Raw genomic sequence first — 17980 nt, 5'->3', positions numbered from 1 at the left:
AAAATATGATACAGTTTAAGGTTTTGCATCTACTCAACAGGTTCAAACCCCCCACTATGCATAACAGTGGCGTAAATAGCTTAGCCCAAGGGAAAGTTCAGGAGAGGGTTGTTTTGCATAATTTAAAATGTCTAAATATTTTTAGGTTTTAAAAACATCTGCTGAAGTGGTGCTATAATTTCGAAGTTGTTGTGTTGTTATAATAATAATAATAATAATAATAATAATAATAATAATCTGTTAGTAATGTTAATTATATTATTGAACAAATTATGACATTAGCCATAAAAAAAGGATTCATGGCCCTTTGTATGACCAGTGATGAAGAAACATTTCTCAATAATACACATTTATAATTTATTGATTGTTATGTATATTCAATAAAGAACAGTTTGTAGAGGTATATAATATTATGAGAACAGCACATATCACAGAACCGTATCACTTGTACCCACCTTATCCCATGAACCATTACATACCTTGCCTCAAATCCTGGGACATCCATAATTATTTCAGATACCACATATCACAAATTTTATGTGATTCATATAGCAAACAGGTCTTTGTTATAGCATCTGTTTCCAAGTGTGTTTCAGTTTTGACATGAATTTCCGACAGGAATAAGAATTTCTTTGATTTAGGGTTGGGTGTCACTTCGGCTGAGGATTCGACACCGCCTATGAAAGCTACAGAGTTGAAGTAAATATATCTTAGTAGAGCAGACTTTCTTCGTGGTACTAATTTTGGTTTTGGAGCCGTTAATCGCAAAATGTTTGAGCTAAAATAGGTTATGTTGGAGAAAAGAAAGAAAACAAGCAAAATCACCCAAGCAGAAGCAATTTAAATGCAGAGAAGAGTCATAGATGTTGAATGAGGCAAAAAGTAGTAAAGAGAAATGAGCCAGTGAGGTCAAAACGAGCCCCCGAACGAGGGCGAAATTTGCACTCGAATGAGCTTCAGCCGTCTACCTCATGAGAAGTGACGGGGAATACAGAACATTGTTTGGTAATGGACGTGGATATGCTCTTTGATAATTCTGATGTTGATATGGAGGTATTTGAGCCAGTGGTTGTAAACTAAGGGTCAAGCTTGTCGCAGTTTGCTGTCGCAATTTTTGGTGTCACAATTTTTCTGGTGCGGCAACCAGACTGTCAAGTAAGACATTCATCGAATTCACTTCAAAAAATAAAGCAGCATCAATTTTTTAAATTATTTTATTCATTTCATACACAACATTTCCGTACAGTGCTGCTATGGTCCAAAATAAATCCTACCCAGAATTTTTTTTTACATCTGTTTGCTGTTTCGTAAAAAAAATCAGCATTCTTTATTCCAGCATTTATCTGTTTGGAACATACTATAATCCGGCACATTAAACGGCTTACATTTGAATTTTTTCGGGTGGATTTGGACATTTGTTGTCCTTGACGGCCAGATCGCACCACTGCACTGCGCAGAGTTTTAAGTTTGCTCTGTGTTTATCGTGACTGTCCGAGATCAGAAACAGGTATACAAAGTGGTACCAGAGACTTAATTAAATCGTAACCATCATATGCATTTCTGCTTGCCATGGAGCAGATTCTTACAACTTTTTTAAAATAGGAATGTATTAATTTTCTTTGGTATTCCTGTTGAAACTACACTGATTTTTGGCCAAATCACTAACTCGGCACGGCCGTGGTCGCCTAATGTACATGCTCCTTCTTCACACCTGAAAGCCACCGAGAAGAGATGGTTCTCAGAGGTTGTAATCACACTAAGGTGTTAAGTCTGGCCATGTGTTGATGCTTCGATCCTAAATCACGTCAATTAAGGAGGTTCAGAGCACACTATGACTGGCCTGTTGGCTCAGCAGTCGGGGTGCTCCTGGCTGAAGAGCCAAATGTCCCTGGTTCGAGTCCCGGCATTCTCGGCTGACCCCCAGCTCGTCCTCCTCGTTGGATGGCGACAGGAACACGCACAAACACACTCTCATGTCAGCACTTTGCCTACTACTCCTCTTCTTAGTACCTCCCCATGCATAGCCTGCTAACATTCTAACCCTTCTCTGGGTTTTTCCTTATCTTCGGCTTCATAGCACCTGAAACCCATTACCCCTTCCCTTGAGATCTCTTGAACCTGGACCATGCCAACTATTTTGTAATGTTACATGAATGAAAAAAAAAAAAAAATCAAGAGTTTGTCAGTACCGAATTCATTTTGTGGAAGAGTTTCATTCCAGGTTCAAGACATGGCGTGGTGATGTCCCTTCGTTCAATCTGATTCAGGCAACTGTTAACTACCGCAGTATCATATCAACATCGCCACCGCCCAGTAGCAATGGCTAGGGGTCAAAACCAGCCTCCGGTCCGATCAACCCATCATTTTCAGAGCACAGTATAGTCTTAGTCTTTCTGCAGATTTGTATTTTTTTTTTTGTAATTGAAAGGAGAGGAGAGGAAACCACATATTGCTAAACCAAACAACTTGGAATTACAAAATAATGGCATATACAGCTCTGGCCTTCCTGGGATCGCCAGCTTTGAATATCACCGTTCAGCAGTAAAAAAATGCAAAAATTTAGTAACCTCACCTTGGTCACAGAGGTTACTAGACAAATGTCACTAATCAAGCAGATTTCAGTGACTAGTTTTTCAGTGATTGGAATCACTGTTTTCATTTTTAAAATGAAAATACGTGTCACTTCAAGCATGTAGCACATTATTGATCAAAAGGCACTCCAATCTGGTCTGCAAAAACCCACTTTTCTCCGAAAGAGTGAGCCACGAACAATTTCCATACTAAATAATTTTTTAATGTATCTCTATGGCAACTCAAAAATGTACTATCAAATAAATAATGTAAGAAATTTTTAAATCTTCATTTAAGCTTAACCTAGAATTACTACAAATCAGTCCTAATTTAAAATAAGTGCTTCTTTACAAACTATATTCACTGACATTTTGCACCTAGTTCACTGTCACGGCTTTCAGTTGCCCAAGGCACTGTCATACGGACACACGTACATACGTACCTACTCACCTATCACATAAGCAGCAGACTGGAAGGTTCTGTAATCACTGTATTCATCGGCAGTCCACTTGAACTTGAGAATTGTGTAAAGATAACCCATTGGTTTCTCATCTAAACAAAAAGATTAAATTTCATTTTTATAGCTGAATTAGTATGTTTTGTTTTATCCACACACATAATAAAATCTCATAACAATCTAAGTTCAATATGCCAATTAACATAAAAATTCTTCAAGCTAAAAACCAACACAGTGGCATTTTAAAAGCAGGTAAGAAAAATCACCATCAAAGATTTAAAGCAGGGGTGGCCAATTTAAATGGTAATGTAAATATTAGTACTAAATAAAACTATACATCAAAATTAATTGGGCTATCCTTACTAACCAGTTCCCCCAACTCATAAGAACAATTTGTAATGTATTGTAAAACAGATAATTTTTTTCAGTGAGAAAATTAAACCATCTTGTTAAGTGTTATAACATGTTATTTTAACAATAATAAACTCATTATAACTTGCTGTATACCTTGAACAGCATCCCTACCCAGTAGTTCACCTGCCACGTCATGGAGTTCCTAAGATCAGGAGCTATATTATCAGCCGGGTCCATTAAATGATTCGCCAAGCATGGTGATGACACCTAGAAGTGTCTCGCCGCCCACCCGGCAGAGGTCAGGACCAACAGAAGAGACTGAGCTCGTCTTCTGGCTGCATGCATGAATGGGAATCATGGAGCTTCTAGGCTGAACCTCCCTGACACCCGGACAAGTCATGCCCCAAGACATCCATGCTCACCATGGCCCTGACTGTGGTGCAAATAAATATACAATAGGGTGGCACCGAGGGCCTTGTCGCTGAATCCGAGGACACGTCAAATTGAATTAAAATAATTGAATTTAGTTTTTCTTGTAAAATTCAAAACTATATTTTTTACTTGATATGCTGGAACTATTCCTCATTAATTTATCATTTTTTATCATTAAAATTGAATGTATAAATATTAATTTTATTATAAGCCTACTGATTCTAATCCATTTAGGTATTTTTGTTTCTTTCATAAAATGGTCATTTTATGTGAGTGCACAATGAAATATAAATTAATAAATTTCTATTGATCTGTATATCTTACGTAATATGTTAAAGTATAATAAAATTACTATCCTTACAACAATGTAATCAAAATTTTTCAATTTTTTTTTTTAAACTTAAGGATGAGATTTAAGAATGACTGAGCTGATTTACTAGTCTAGTTTATTCAAGACAAAGGCTGAGTGGTGAATGCAATTGGTGTTGAAGCTTTCATGAGAAGATAGGAAGGAATGTACGGAAAAGAGAAAGGGAACAGGCGGGGAAAAGAAAAGTAGCAAAGAATGTCTAGTCCACCGCATAAAAAAAAAAATTAAAAAAAATTCATATGTGCTCTCACCCCTCTGGAAGGTATACAGAGCCATGCAGATCAGCACAATAATGAGATAAGTCCTCCTGTGTTCTGGCCTTTTCTTCACAATAGTTCTTACGGACTCGACGACGTGATGGACGTCGAACAGATCTGCACAGCAGTTGGTTGAGGCCAGAGATTCAGACTCCTGGCGGGGGGTGGTCCTCCACTCCAGCACCATCAGGGCGTAGAGGAAGGCTGCGGCGAGCAGAGATGCGTTCAAGGTGAACATGATGGCGTAAGATCTTCCAGTTATGTTGAACAAGTATTTTCCTGGAAACAGAGGAAATTTTATTTTAAACCAACAACAACCTTTGAAGGGTAGAGAATGGGGAAGTTATTCATCAAGGTGCTCCCAGAGTCCCAGAATTCTAAAATAATGAGAATGACAACTTACTTTACGGGGGGAAAAACTATTACAATCCCTACTATCCCTTGCACGTGGTTGAAATAAAACCTAGTCCCCAGAATACAAGCACAAATAAAGATCAGATGAAAGTAAAATAGTATTACTGTAATGCAACATATCTAGGAGAGATTATTTTCTTTTTAGTACTCGGTATTTGCTATGTATGTGTTTTTAAGTACGGTAAATAAAATAATCACTGAGTGATTGTAAAATCTCACTAAAACATACAAATAACACCAACAACAACATCGTACGTATAATAATGGAAAAACTAAAACACAATAATGTAATTTAATGAACAAGTTTTCACAAGAAATTTAAAAAACATGTTTTTAGTTTGGAACTAATGAGAACTTCTTTGTGGTAATATCTCAGAGATATCTCTAGACCTGTCTTCAGTAGTAGTGGGTGAAGGAAACTATTTTCAAGCTTGCAGTTCCGGAGCGGAACGAAAGCAGGGCACCTCGGAAAGTGGCAATCAGGAGCTGGGAGTCGCGGGAGAGGGCATCATGAGCTCACCTAGGGCCACCCCCGTGGGCATGGTGGCAAGGTAGACCACGTCAAGGATGGCCACCCGGATGGTCCGTTGCTGGGGCGTGGTGATGTCGGAGATGTAGCTGAACGCTGCCATGAATATGGCCATGCTCAGTCCCGTCATGGCGGCCGGCAGGGACGCAGCGTATATCACCACCTCTACAGGCCACGAGGCTGAGGAACAAGAGTCATCACTGTAGTGATGGTCTCACTGACCGTGTGGGGTGGTCTGCTGGACAAGGATAACTAGTACAAATTTTACCCAGTTTTTATTTATATATTACTAGCTAATGCCCGGCATGCATTGCAATTGTTTTGAACAGTCAGTCGTGAAATAATTTAAAAAATCAAAAAAATTTTTTTGTAATACTGGATACATAAGGCCTATGATTCAGATCAGCTACGGCTTGAAGGATTGGTTTTATCAAAATCTCATCTACACAGTGACCTTCCCCATGTTTCGAAGGTCAAGTGTGCAAAGTTTCAACTCAATTGGATGAACGATGTGCGAACGCATTAAAGACGAACACAAAAACAATCATTCATTTTTATATATAAGATTTACTGAACAGTAAGGTCATAATAGATGGTAACAAAGGTTGACAGAGACCAGGGATATTTGAGAAGAAATTTGCCATGTTCTAAACATCTAAAGCATAGATGGCCAACTAGTGGCCAGCAACATTGTTTTCTACTGCTCACTTAGATAATCATTCAACAAAGCAATATTATTATATATAACAGTAATGTATTAGCCATCTTTATGTACAATAAGTTACCATAATACAATGTTATAAAGCCATCATATTCTCACAGAAATATAAAAAATATTTTTATTTGAGGTCAGGGTGATGAGTAGGAACAAGATTTTATAGTTTTATTTTTAGGTTGATTTTGTTTTTAAAACAAGTGATTTCTATGTTTTTGTTTTTATTTTTATACTTTGGCATTATTCATGAATATAGTGTATTATTTGAAAAATATGAAAATTTATATTTCTCAATAGTCAATACTTAATTCAATAAAAATGATGCATTTTTACTGATACATAATGCACTTTTACAGTAAAATAAATTGTAATAAGCAAGTCTGGTACAGAACACCCCAGAAAAATTAAAATAAATAGGAAATTTTTTTATGTAGTCAAGAAATGTGCCATCATTCATATAAAAAATTGTTGCTGATAAGAGATGCAAGATTAAACAAACTGAAATTGATTTTTTGCACTTAAATTTGTTTCTTTTTTTTTTTTCTTTTTTTTGCGTACACTCTTCATGCTAAATTACAGCCATTGAATTTACTAAAGTGTAAATTTAAATTTTTTTGTAATTTGTGTTAATTTTTGTCAAACTACTGGTTGATTTCATGATTTGAGTTGCATTTCAGTGCTAAATGATGTATCAACTTGTATCTTGGTATTATATGATACACTGACATGCTTTTTGGTGTTATTTGGGTTTTATCGCAATTCACCATATAATCTTGTCCCTAGTGATGTGCGTTTTAACAGTTACAGATGTTTGTCACTAAATCTTGGGCACCAGCACATGGACCCAGCTGAGACTCTGAATCACAGGGCCGTGACAGGACCAGAGTGAGCGCTAGGCTCAATTCCTCCCCCAGTACATCTGACCATGAAAACTCACCTGCTCTCAGCGTCAGGTACGCTACTTACAGTAATTGCTCATGTTAACTACGCGGGCTCTTAAGGTGACCCAACTTGGGTTGTGAAGTAATAAGTTAATAACAATTATAATATTTTTTAGTTAATTAAATATGGTACAGGCTCTGCACCTGCCTCTTGTGATACACACTCATACACACTCTGCTGGCTATAGAGGGTGTTGGTGGGGGGTGACTGGAAAGGGGGAGGGGAGAGCCAAGCACATCAGGCTTAAGGAAGGGCGTAGCCCTGGTCGATGTCATATCTTTTACATAAATTCTTAAATTTTAACTTTTTTTACAGATACCATTTTAAGATAAGTATTTTTTTGTTTCATTACATCCCACATATTGCATTCCTTGGTTACTCAACAGAATACATTAACAAATTGTTGTAAGACATTTGATATTAATTCAGACTACAGTCAAACCTCAATAATAAAAACCTGAAAAGACCATAATTTTGTCACTCTGCAATAACGAGGTTTGTATTAACCAAACCATTACAAAATTTACTCACAATTTTTATATTAATTTTAAATAAAATTGAAAGAAAGTTAAAACTTGGACATAATTTAATACTGCAACAAATTTACCTTTTTTAGGGATTGTACAATACAATTTTAAGATGACTATACTCATGGCTCAAAAAAATACGTATTTTCTTCTGTATCACACTTAAATGATTTAAGACAGAAGAATAAAGCAAAGGTATAGATTATTACCTACAAAATGACATACTACCATCAAATTTGGAAGAATAAAATTTCCAAGCTTTTTTCTTCACCCTAAAATGAACCATAGTAATGGCAAGGAATTAATATTTCTCTTAAATAAAATAACCAGATAGAATATTTTAATGCTGACATTTAAAAATGAAGTTAATTCCATCAATGGTATAGTCATAGTGTTATGTATGAGCACATAGAAAAATTAACTCATTTATGTGGATTTTAATAAAGTAAAGGTACATAACGGAGTGCAGATGATTGCCGAGTGCACCCTGTGGTATTCCAAAGAAATATGTATTCAGATATAAAAATAAATAAAGTCAATGTACTATACCATTTCATTACGGATAGATTCTCTTTTTGTTAACACATTATTATGTGTTATTTGAATGACTATAGGTTTGGCTCAAACAGTGATTGAGTTCAGTACGGTGGTATAGTAATCAAGGCTGAATATACTTAAGGTATGTTTCATTTAATTTTATTGCATTTCTTGTGCAATATTTGTACATGGAGCACCTAAAATTGTTTCTAGGATTATACATTTACCACAACTTCAAAAAGTTTGAGAACCACTGTTGGCTGTAAACAATTTGTATGTACTACATAGTTGTGTCTTTTTTTATTTTTATGAAATGGTAAATAATTAATTGTTGTTGAATTTTGCCAAAAAAAAAAAAAAATGTTACCCACTCTTCCCTCCAATAACCAAGAAAAGTTGTAAACTTTCTGTTATCATGAGCTACATTTCTGTTTTTTCCCACAATTTTTACCGGCTGCTTTAAGTTATATAAAAAAAATTTTCATGCATTTTTCATTCACAGATGTTAATTTTTTCAAACACGAACAACACGTATTACTGAAAATCATAATCAGATAAAACAAAAGGTCAAGAAACAAATATATTTACCTTTGATTAAAACAATTCTACCAACAAAACCTATTATGCATTAATATGTTTACTAGCAAAAAACATATTTTGGTACAGTATTTCCATGGAAAAATATAGTTTTTAGAATTTTCATAGATGTAAACATTTGTAAACACTGTGTTTAAAATCAGAAATAATTTGAACTATGTACTTAGGTGTTGTAATATTTGCAGCACAAAATTCAGCCTCTTTATTCCACAATGATTTTTCTTATTGTACATAATAAAAATGTTTGTTTTCCTTCTACTTCTTCAATGGGTCTCTTCGTGGACTGACCAAGCAAAAATTGATATAATGTACACATGAGAATAGTGTCAACAAACATATATCTTTCAACATTGTTGAGCTCACAGTCTTTTTGTCTTTTTCTTTTTCATTGTGTCTGACAATCTAGCACACATCCTGCAATGCGCTCTGACCTCGTGAGCTCCTCACAACTTTTGCTGTGTTATGGAAATGCACGTAACACCACAGATTTTTCTTATCTTATTTTCATAATAAATGAGCATTATAGTCATATCATGCATTATTGTTTAAAAAGGTCTCAATAACTATGTTACATATGTTTGACTTAAAAAAAATTCAAATTTTATTTGGTATTATTGTGTTGTAAACATTTTACTAATGTCATTTGTCTGGCATCTCAAACTCAAATAGTGTACCATTCGTGTGAAGATAATTTTTTCCTATTATTTTACTTGGCTGGCGGATGCCCTGAAGTATGCTGAAAGTGTGAGACGTGAGATAGGGCAACAGTGATGTACCTTGCAGTGCTATGACCACGACCATGGCAGAGTAGTAGAAGGAACCAGCAAGTCCCACGAGCAGAGGAAGCTTGCGTCCGCGTCTGTCGCTCCATGAGCCAATCACAAGCGCCAGGAATATGGGCACTGTGTTCGATGCAATGTTGTTGTATTGGTGGAAGTTGGATACAATAACCTTGAAAGAAAATCAAAACCTTAGCGACAATTTAAATGTATCTTCACCAATATTCAATGATAATAACAGACAGTGAGATTGATAGTTTTTTGTTTTTTTTTTACTCACATACATATAAAGTACATACGTACTTCCAGTTAAGGTACTGGAAATCAAAAAATTAATCTAGATGATAAATTTTATGAAATCACAATGAAAAAATTATTTCAAAGCACATGAGATAGAAAGAACTTTTCAAAGAGAAAGAAAAACAGAAAAAATGGAAAAATTTTTAACCTTGACCAGTTTAAGTATTTCATTTGGTTAGGTGAAGTAGTTTCAAGTATACAAAGCATTATCTGTAATGAAAGGCAATCTATGCAGTTCACAACATTTGCATGGTTGAAAAGTATTAAGACATAGTAAAACAATTTTGAATTTATGTTTTAATCAATGCTGCATTGGCTAATTTTTAAATTTATTGTTTTGTAGCATGTTGTAGACAGCAAGGTCATTAGAGATGCAAACATTCCATGCAAAACAGACAAATCAATGAAAGGAATTGCCATGGCTTATTTATGGTACAGAGCCATCCCAGCATTTGCCTAAAGTTATTTTGTTAAAACAAGTAAAACAATAAACAAAAAGGATATACATGGATCTGAACCCAAGTCCTCTAAAGTGTGGGTACAGTGCCCTGAAGCGGCAATAGTGATGATAAAATTTGGAGTGTGAAACTATCATATAGGTATGTTCTTTGAATTGTTTTTACAATGGGGAAAAGTTATGTAATTAAAATATTTTTTGAACATACACAGTTGCTGGTTACTCTGTATGTCATAAGAATCCTCAATAACGAATGATGAAATCATCGTTTTTTTGTCTTATTGAGGTTTCTTATGACAGTGCAACCATCAGTGGCATATATCTGCCCCAAATAAAAAAAATTGTACCTACCATAAAGGTGTTTTCTATAAGATATTCCAGCTGTATTCCAACATTTTAGATTCAATTATGACAGTCATTACTGCTGACAACTGCACTCAATTCAACTTATGCAGACAGTCTTACACCCATTTCAACTAATATGTTAGGACTAGTAGTTTTATGTTGTAACACCTCCTTGACTGAAAGAAAACCCTTAGAAGAAGCAGTCAGTGGTGGATACATATGGGGGGTGCAGGGGGAAACCCCCCCCCCCTCCTTGAGCAGGCAGCCCAGTTGCAAGAGCAGTTCACAGCAAGGGAAAGACGCGCCCCCGCCACACATGTAATAAAATGTACATTCAAACACGTTTATACACTTACCCAGAACAACTTCATTATTATAGATAAAGACTAAATATTTTGCTCGAAATGTCTTGATGATTTGTTATTAAACCCATAGCAAGATGTTTTTTAGCACTCCCCCCCCCCCCCCTTTTTTTTTTAAAGTTTATTTCTGTATCCATCACTGGAAGCAGTTAAAAGATGTTCAGATTACATTACATTTATGTATATGTGGGAAACTCACTGGCTTGTACAGTCCGCCACATTTCTCACAAGCGAAACATCTGGATTCGACCCCGTCGAAAACAGAACCTGTTTGCCTTGGTGAAAGAAAGAGTGCTCTGACCACTCAACCACCGCGATTCCCGTTTGCACCGCTCACCTGCACTTTCTTGTTCTCGTCAGCAAAGCTGTCATTCTGCAAGTTGGCACACACGTGCTCCGAGTAGTTCATGTTGACGCGGCAGGCCTTGTGCACGAAGAAGGCCTGCTCGACTACGGTGGTGAGCATGAACGCAAACATGTACAGGAACATGACGGGCTCCACCGTCACCAGGCCCAGCCAGCGGACACATCCCCGGAGACAGCTCCTGCTCTCTGGGCATGTCTCTGCCTCCTGAGGGAACAGTGGGCGACACACATGTAACACACATATCATTATTCTTAATGAAGGTACTGGTAGCATTCGTGAGCCTTGAAACTCAGTCTAAAAGCGGGTGAAGTTAACCACGTGGTAGCGAAACAACACGCTAGCTGCAGAAGAGGTTATGTACGTAGCCTGTATTGTTTACAAAACTAAGCGGCAACTATTTGTTTCGTTTCTTTTCCCCAAATTGAATTTGTTTACTCTCTCAATTTTAATTTAATATATGGAAAAATTAACGGGAATTAATACCTTACATAACCTATTCCTTACAACAAACAAATCCGTACCAGTACTTGAGTATCAATGAATAAGCATGGCTTATTTGATTATGAATACTTGCGAAACAAGGCAAACTTATTTCATGACTGTGAATTCGTATTGAGCAGTACTTATTTGACGCAGTGCTTCGTGAAGTATTACTTGAAGTAGTCCTAATAAGCAGTGCTCTTTTTGTTCGCAATGAATTTAATGCCATACTTAAGCATGCATATAAGCAGTACTTTTTTCAAGTATTGCTTATATCACCACTATGAATTCCGCCCCTAGAGCTGTAGCCAACCGTATGTATTCGGTACTGAGTAACGGGTGCGCCATCTAGTAACGAGTAACGAAACGTTGCACACGGCTGCATCTCGTTACTCACATTTTTGTATGTTTTACGCATGCGCGCGCATATTAAATGTATTTACGTTACAAAGAACGATGTTTGTTTATTAAGTAAAGTATAATTTGGAAATTTGTCGTCCAATTTTTTTACTGTTTATTAAAGGTATTGTGTGTGTAGACAAATTTGAGTTTGGAACAGAAACAACGTAAGAAAGTATTTTTTACAAATTAGAAATATGTATGTTTTTGTTTTTTATTATCGCGTATTTTCACGTTTTTTTTGTTCTTATCTTAAAAGAGATAATATAAAAATGTCGCTCTAATGAGATTTTATTGTTTCTTGGTTAACAAAAACTTTAATTATCAAATATTGTTAATTGTTTATATTCTATTTATTATTATTTACGCGACGTTATACTGTATGCCGCATACAGTACGCGTACGCAATACGACTCGATTCGTTGCTGCAACATAACATAGCATACATTGCGGTATCAGAGGTAACGAGTAACGTAACGATACGACAGTAACGAGTACAAATTGCTATAGTAACGAATACATACGGATACACTTTTTTTCGTTACTTTTACACCTCTATATAGATCACAGACACAAGATGGCTAACATAACTTAACAACACAAACATTAAAAACATAATTATGTAGTTGTAAATTCGTTTTTAATACATGTTCAGATTTATGTTATTCAAGTTCACTATCAAATAAAGTATAAATATCATCTTACGTATTAATTTCATTATTTTAATCGCATATATGGTTTGAAACATGGGCATTTTTATTTTCAAACTGGTAAACTATGTATTTACAGCAGTATATTTGTTTGCGTTACATTGACACAAAATTCGTCCTTTACTTTTTGAGATACTTCATCAAGTACAGCATGGCCAATATAAGTGGTGCTTGTTCAAGTATTACTTCGTCAAGTATAGGTTTATGAATTCATTGCTGGAATAAGTAATACTTGAAGAATAAGCACTACTTTATAAAGTATTACTTATTCGCCAAACAAGCCTTCGACTATGAATCCCGCCCTGATACAGCAATGATAAGATTCTAATTTAAAGCTTCTTCAAAAATAAAACCAAGACTTTCTAAATAATTTTTATTTAAGTTCTATTGACCTTCGTGGTGGTTATTTTGAGACAGGAGAGCAACTTTGTTACATTTTAATTATTTTCAAAACATTTATAGATGAAATGGCTTATTCATGTCAGTATTTCAGTTTTGCCATGTTAACTATGTTAATATTTGTGTTTTGGTACTACTTGTGTCAAGTATGGAATTTTATTAATAATGAAAATAGTTTTGTATTTATCTATCCGGTGTTTTCGTGATTACAACTATAAAGTTGGGTTAGTTTTCCAATAACTGTTTTAACATTCGCTTGTGCAGTAATACTGCTCCGTCATGCGCGAGTTCCTACTGTGCTTGCAAACAGCCTCAATAAGGATTTTTTTTTTCTCATAGCTACAGGTATCAAGTTACATAACGAAATACTGATTGCAATTTTGAAATTAATAATTTCTCGTTTTTAATCAAATTTACCCCACAATTTTCTAGGTTATTCAGCTAACCTAACCTGACCAAACTATAAAAATTGTTAATTACCAGCACACAATTAGGAAATATGCTAAGAAGTATATAATTGCATGTTCAGCTTTTTATTTACCTTTTTTTCTGATGTGCTCTTGTGTTAGATGATTACTTAGTACTGTCTGCAGTCCTTCTAAACCTTTAACAGCTAGGCCATACTGAGTTTAAGTTACTACACGCCCAAGCCAACTGTGGTCCCGAGGAGGGGAGTAACGGGAGCGCTAGTGTCGCAGTGAGAGAGGGGTGGGGAATGAGGAGGGGTTGGCTGTAGGGGAATACCGTTAGCTGTGGAAGCAAGGAGTATACACATGCATTCATAAGTGTACGCAACATGTAAGCATGATTACCTGGATGAAACGATGGCCATGAAGCGCAGTCGTGCAGTAAGAAATGTTGTGATAAGGTGAAGGTACAGTCGTATGAAACAGCGAAACACAGTGTCTACGAAGATGTCACAGTGTGTACCAAAGTGTGTCACAGCATCACATCGTACCGTTTGTGTCATAATAATTATTTCACTCAGCACCATATTTAACATACATGTCGGTATACATTTGCCTATAATCAAAGAAAGTATTGTTTGTGTGATTAATTAATGAAAAAAATGCAAGAAACATTTCAACACAGTTTCGTGCATAGTGCACGTAACAAACGCACACTCAGCCATTTAGTTCTTCAATTCCTGATATGTTACCATTGGAATATGTGCTGCTGTTGTCCGAAAAGTCCCATTCACTGTCTGAGCTGGGCTCGCCAAAGTTAACAACAATTTTCTCAATTTCGTGCTCCATTAGACAGTCACCTGTCCAGTACTCTGCTTCTGTATGTTTTACATGTAAAATAGCATTTTGCCATTCTTCTTTGGTGACGCTATTGATTGCTTCTGTTGTGATGTTTTTAATGGTACGTGATGATTGAGCAACATTTTTTTCAGCAACACGGAAATTCACAATGTTCCATACATACTCAATAGCATTAAGCTCACAGTGGTATGGTGGTAATCTTATTACTTCATGCCCATGTTCTTCTAACATCTCATCTATGCGAAACCTGGGAGGTGGACGTTGACCACGAACGAGCTGGAGGAGTTCACATTTTGTCATATCATTGTCATGCGGAATGTTGTTGTTCTGTAACCATTGGATGATATCTTGTTTTCTTGTATTTGCTGTTGGTGGCTTATTTAACTGAACGGAATGATAAGGGGCATTATCCATTACAACCAACGAATTAAGATTTGGAATAAGCTTGTCTTGCACCCATCTGGAAAAGTTTGCGAAGTTCATCTCGTCGTGATAATCGCCACTTTTACCTTTGGACTTGAAAATGAGATATGCACCTGGAATGAAACCTAGATCGCAACCTGCGTGTACGATTATCCAACGTTGACCAGCGCTGTCATTCTTCAAAACACCAGGTGTTTCGTTGTCTTGCCAACACTTGCTTACTGTGTACGTCAGGTGAATCCAGGTTTCATCAATGTACACAACTGTTTTTTTCTTTTCACCAGCCTGCTCATTTGCTTTCATTCGACGTAAATATTTGCCCCTACAAGCAACAATGTCATTGCGTTCCATTAATATTTTCCTTTTATTCTTGTATTTTTTGAACCGGAAACCCAATTTATGCAGGATTTTTCTCAAAGTTTACAGTAAGTCCTCTATTTACGTCGTACCGATTTACGTCGTTTCGGATTAACGTCGCTAATGTTTGAGTACTCATGTTTCAATTTAAGTTGTCGCCGATTCACAATAACGTCGTTTACAATGACCGTAAATCTTTATTTTAACCAAAACACCGTATATAATTCTTTGTTTCCTTCGGTAGTTAATTTATGCTATGTAGCGTAAGCTACACGTTCACCGCCTTATCTTATCATACATTATGAGGGACGCTTCCTGCTCTCCGCTGCTCTCCGCGCGGTGATGCAATACTACCAGCCCGCCCGCTCGGCCACCCACGTATCTCGCACGTAGAAGTGTTATCTACTTCCCGCAACGACACAGCATTTTCTCCTACCCCTTTTTGTCCAACTCCTTGGCACTTCAGTAGAGGTGTAAAAGTAACTAAAAAAAGTGTACCCGTATGTATTCGTTACTATAACAATTAGTACTCGTTACTTTCGTATCGTTACTCGTTACTTCTGATACCGCATAACATGCTATGTTATGTAACAGCAACGAATCGAGTCGTATTTCGTACGCGTACAGTATGACGTCGCGTAAATAATAATAAATCGAATATAAACAATTAAAAGTATTTGATAATTAACAGCTTTTGTTAACCAAGAAACAATAAAATCTCATTAGAGCAGCTTTATTATAATATCTCTTTTAAGATAAGAACAAAAAACGTGAAAATACGCGATGATAAAAAACAAAAACATACATATTTATAATTTGTAAAAAATACTTTCTTACGTTGTTTCTGTTCCAATCTCAAACTTTGTCTACACACACAATACCTTTAACAAACAGTAAAAAACTTGGACGACGAATTTCCAAATTATACTTTTCTTAATAAACAAACATCGTTCTTTGTAACGAATAAGCGCGCGCATGCGTAAAACATACGAAAAATGCGAGTAACGAAATGCATTCGTGTGTAACGTTTCGTTACTCGTTACTAGATGCCGCACCCGTTACTCAGTAACGAATACATACGGTTTGCTACAGCTCTACACTTCAGTCGCTATGATATCATTGAGTTGGCCGGAGTTTTAAACGTGCCGTTGTTAACTTTATCGTGATTAAATGCGTTTGTAGTAGGCCTACAGTATCAGCTCACTGCAATTTATGATTTTTTCTTCATAAGATGTCTTCCAAACGACTATATATCTGTTTTTATATTTCAATCAATAAAGGTAATAAAGCAGCTGGTTAAATAACCATTCTATAAAGCTGAGAAGTACTAGTTGGACTTGTTTCCCACGCTGTCGGTTGTCATTTGCTGATAAAATTGCCCGTTGTCACGTCTGTATGCCAGCGCTTCCGGCCGACCTTGGGCCGTGGTCGGCCGGTGGCATGAAACATGGCTCATTTTGCATCGTTTCTATTTACGTCGCGGTTTTCAGGAACGTAACCCCGACGTAAACCGAGGACTTACTGTATTTTTGTCCAGGGAAATTTATTTCTTCTTGTAACACTGTAAGAAGCTTATTAAGTGTTGGACCCTCTTCTTTCACCGTATAAAACTGTTGTACGGTGTGCCGTATTACCCCAAGGTCAAACTCATCAACCAATATATTGTTACTACTTGCTTTTCTTTTCTTTCCTGTTGTGCGCAAAATTCCCCCACTGATAGCGGCTTCCTTACTTTCTTTTCTAATTTTGCATATTGTTCCTTTCGATTTCCCTGTCGCTACGGCAGCATGCTTTGTTGCATTACATAATGGATGGGTAAGTTTGCCCGATGCCTTCTACTTATCACAAAATGCAATCACATTGCTAATCACTTCCCTGAACTGGCTATGTATAGTTTTGTGTTTTGTTGTACTGCCTGATGCCATTTGTCAATACACGTTATATTACAGTCACGCACACTTCGAAACCTTACTCCGCTTTCAAAGGATCCGTGAAATACTTGAACAGCGATACTCCCGTATCCGCGCACTGTGTCGTGACTTATGGTAACAGCTATACTTGCCGTCCCACCCGCGACATGCTGCGCTTCGACCCTTGAGGCGGACTAGGGAAAGGGAGGGGACAGTGTGGCGGAAGGGATGACGGCGGAGGGAGGGGTCCGTCTGACCTTGGGTAGTTCACATTTTTCCCGGGACCACAGTTGGCTTGGGCGTGTAGTAGCTTCGAATCCTGGATTCAATTCCCAAGCGGTACCATTGTTACAATACCGTACCATAAAAATCTGTTAACTAGACGAAAGACATTGGTGCAATACAGGCCTAACTCAATTGTTAAATATTGATGCAACTTAACCTACAAATTACGAAAAAAATATATATATATAGGTATATACCTTATACAGGCTGTGTATCATCTGAACGTAATTGTATATTATTGATGAAACTTAACCTACAACATCACTCTGTTTTTTTTTTTTAGGCGCCTTCGATCTTGTGATTTATACCTTCATCGCTGAATAAATTACCAAGTCCAGGAAGCCTTAAAATTTAAAACCGACTTTCCACCTTATGCACGCATAGTGCACCTTAACCTACACACTTGTGGGTGTAATCCAGTGTATCAGCTTCAAGGG

The 17980-nt window shown here is 36.6% G+C and overlaps 1 protein-coding gene across 4 annotated transcripts in view; it reads right to left on the bottom strand.

Moving 5' to 3' along the window:
* The window catches only part of LOC134530946 (probable peptidoglycan muropeptide transporter SLC46), an 87378-nt gene that overhangs the window by 20636 nt on the left and 48762 nt on the right, over positions 1-17980 (bottom strand). For 3 of the 4 annotated variants that reach the window (XM_063366282.1, XM_063366281.1, XM_063366284.1), the window contains exons 2-6: positions 11283-11516; positions 9479-9653; positions 5376-5564; positions 4436-4720; positions 3022-3123 (exon numbers count right to left, since the gene is read on the bottom strand). In XM_063366282.1, coding sequence (XP_063222352.1) covers positions 3022-3123; positions 4436-4720; positions 5376-5564; positions 9479-9653; positions 11283-11516 — 985 coding nt within the window. Of the gene's footprint in view, positions 1-3021; positions 3124-4435; positions 4721-5375; positions 5565-9478; positions 9654-11282; positions 11517-13841; positions 13905-17980 lie in introns of all 4 variants that reach the window. The other variant, XM_063366283.1, reaches the window with a different exon arrangement.

This window comes from Bacillus rossius, chromosome 3 (genome assembly GCF_032445375.1).
Source record: "Bacillus rossius redtenbacheri isolate Brsri chromosome 3, Brsri_v3, whole genome shotgun sequence".
NCBI classification, from domain to species: Eukaryota; Metazoa; Arthropoda; class Insecta; order Phasmatodea; family Bacillidae; genus Bacillus; species Bacillus rossius.
This window is presented reverse-complemented; position numbering and strand designations above follow the sequence as displayed.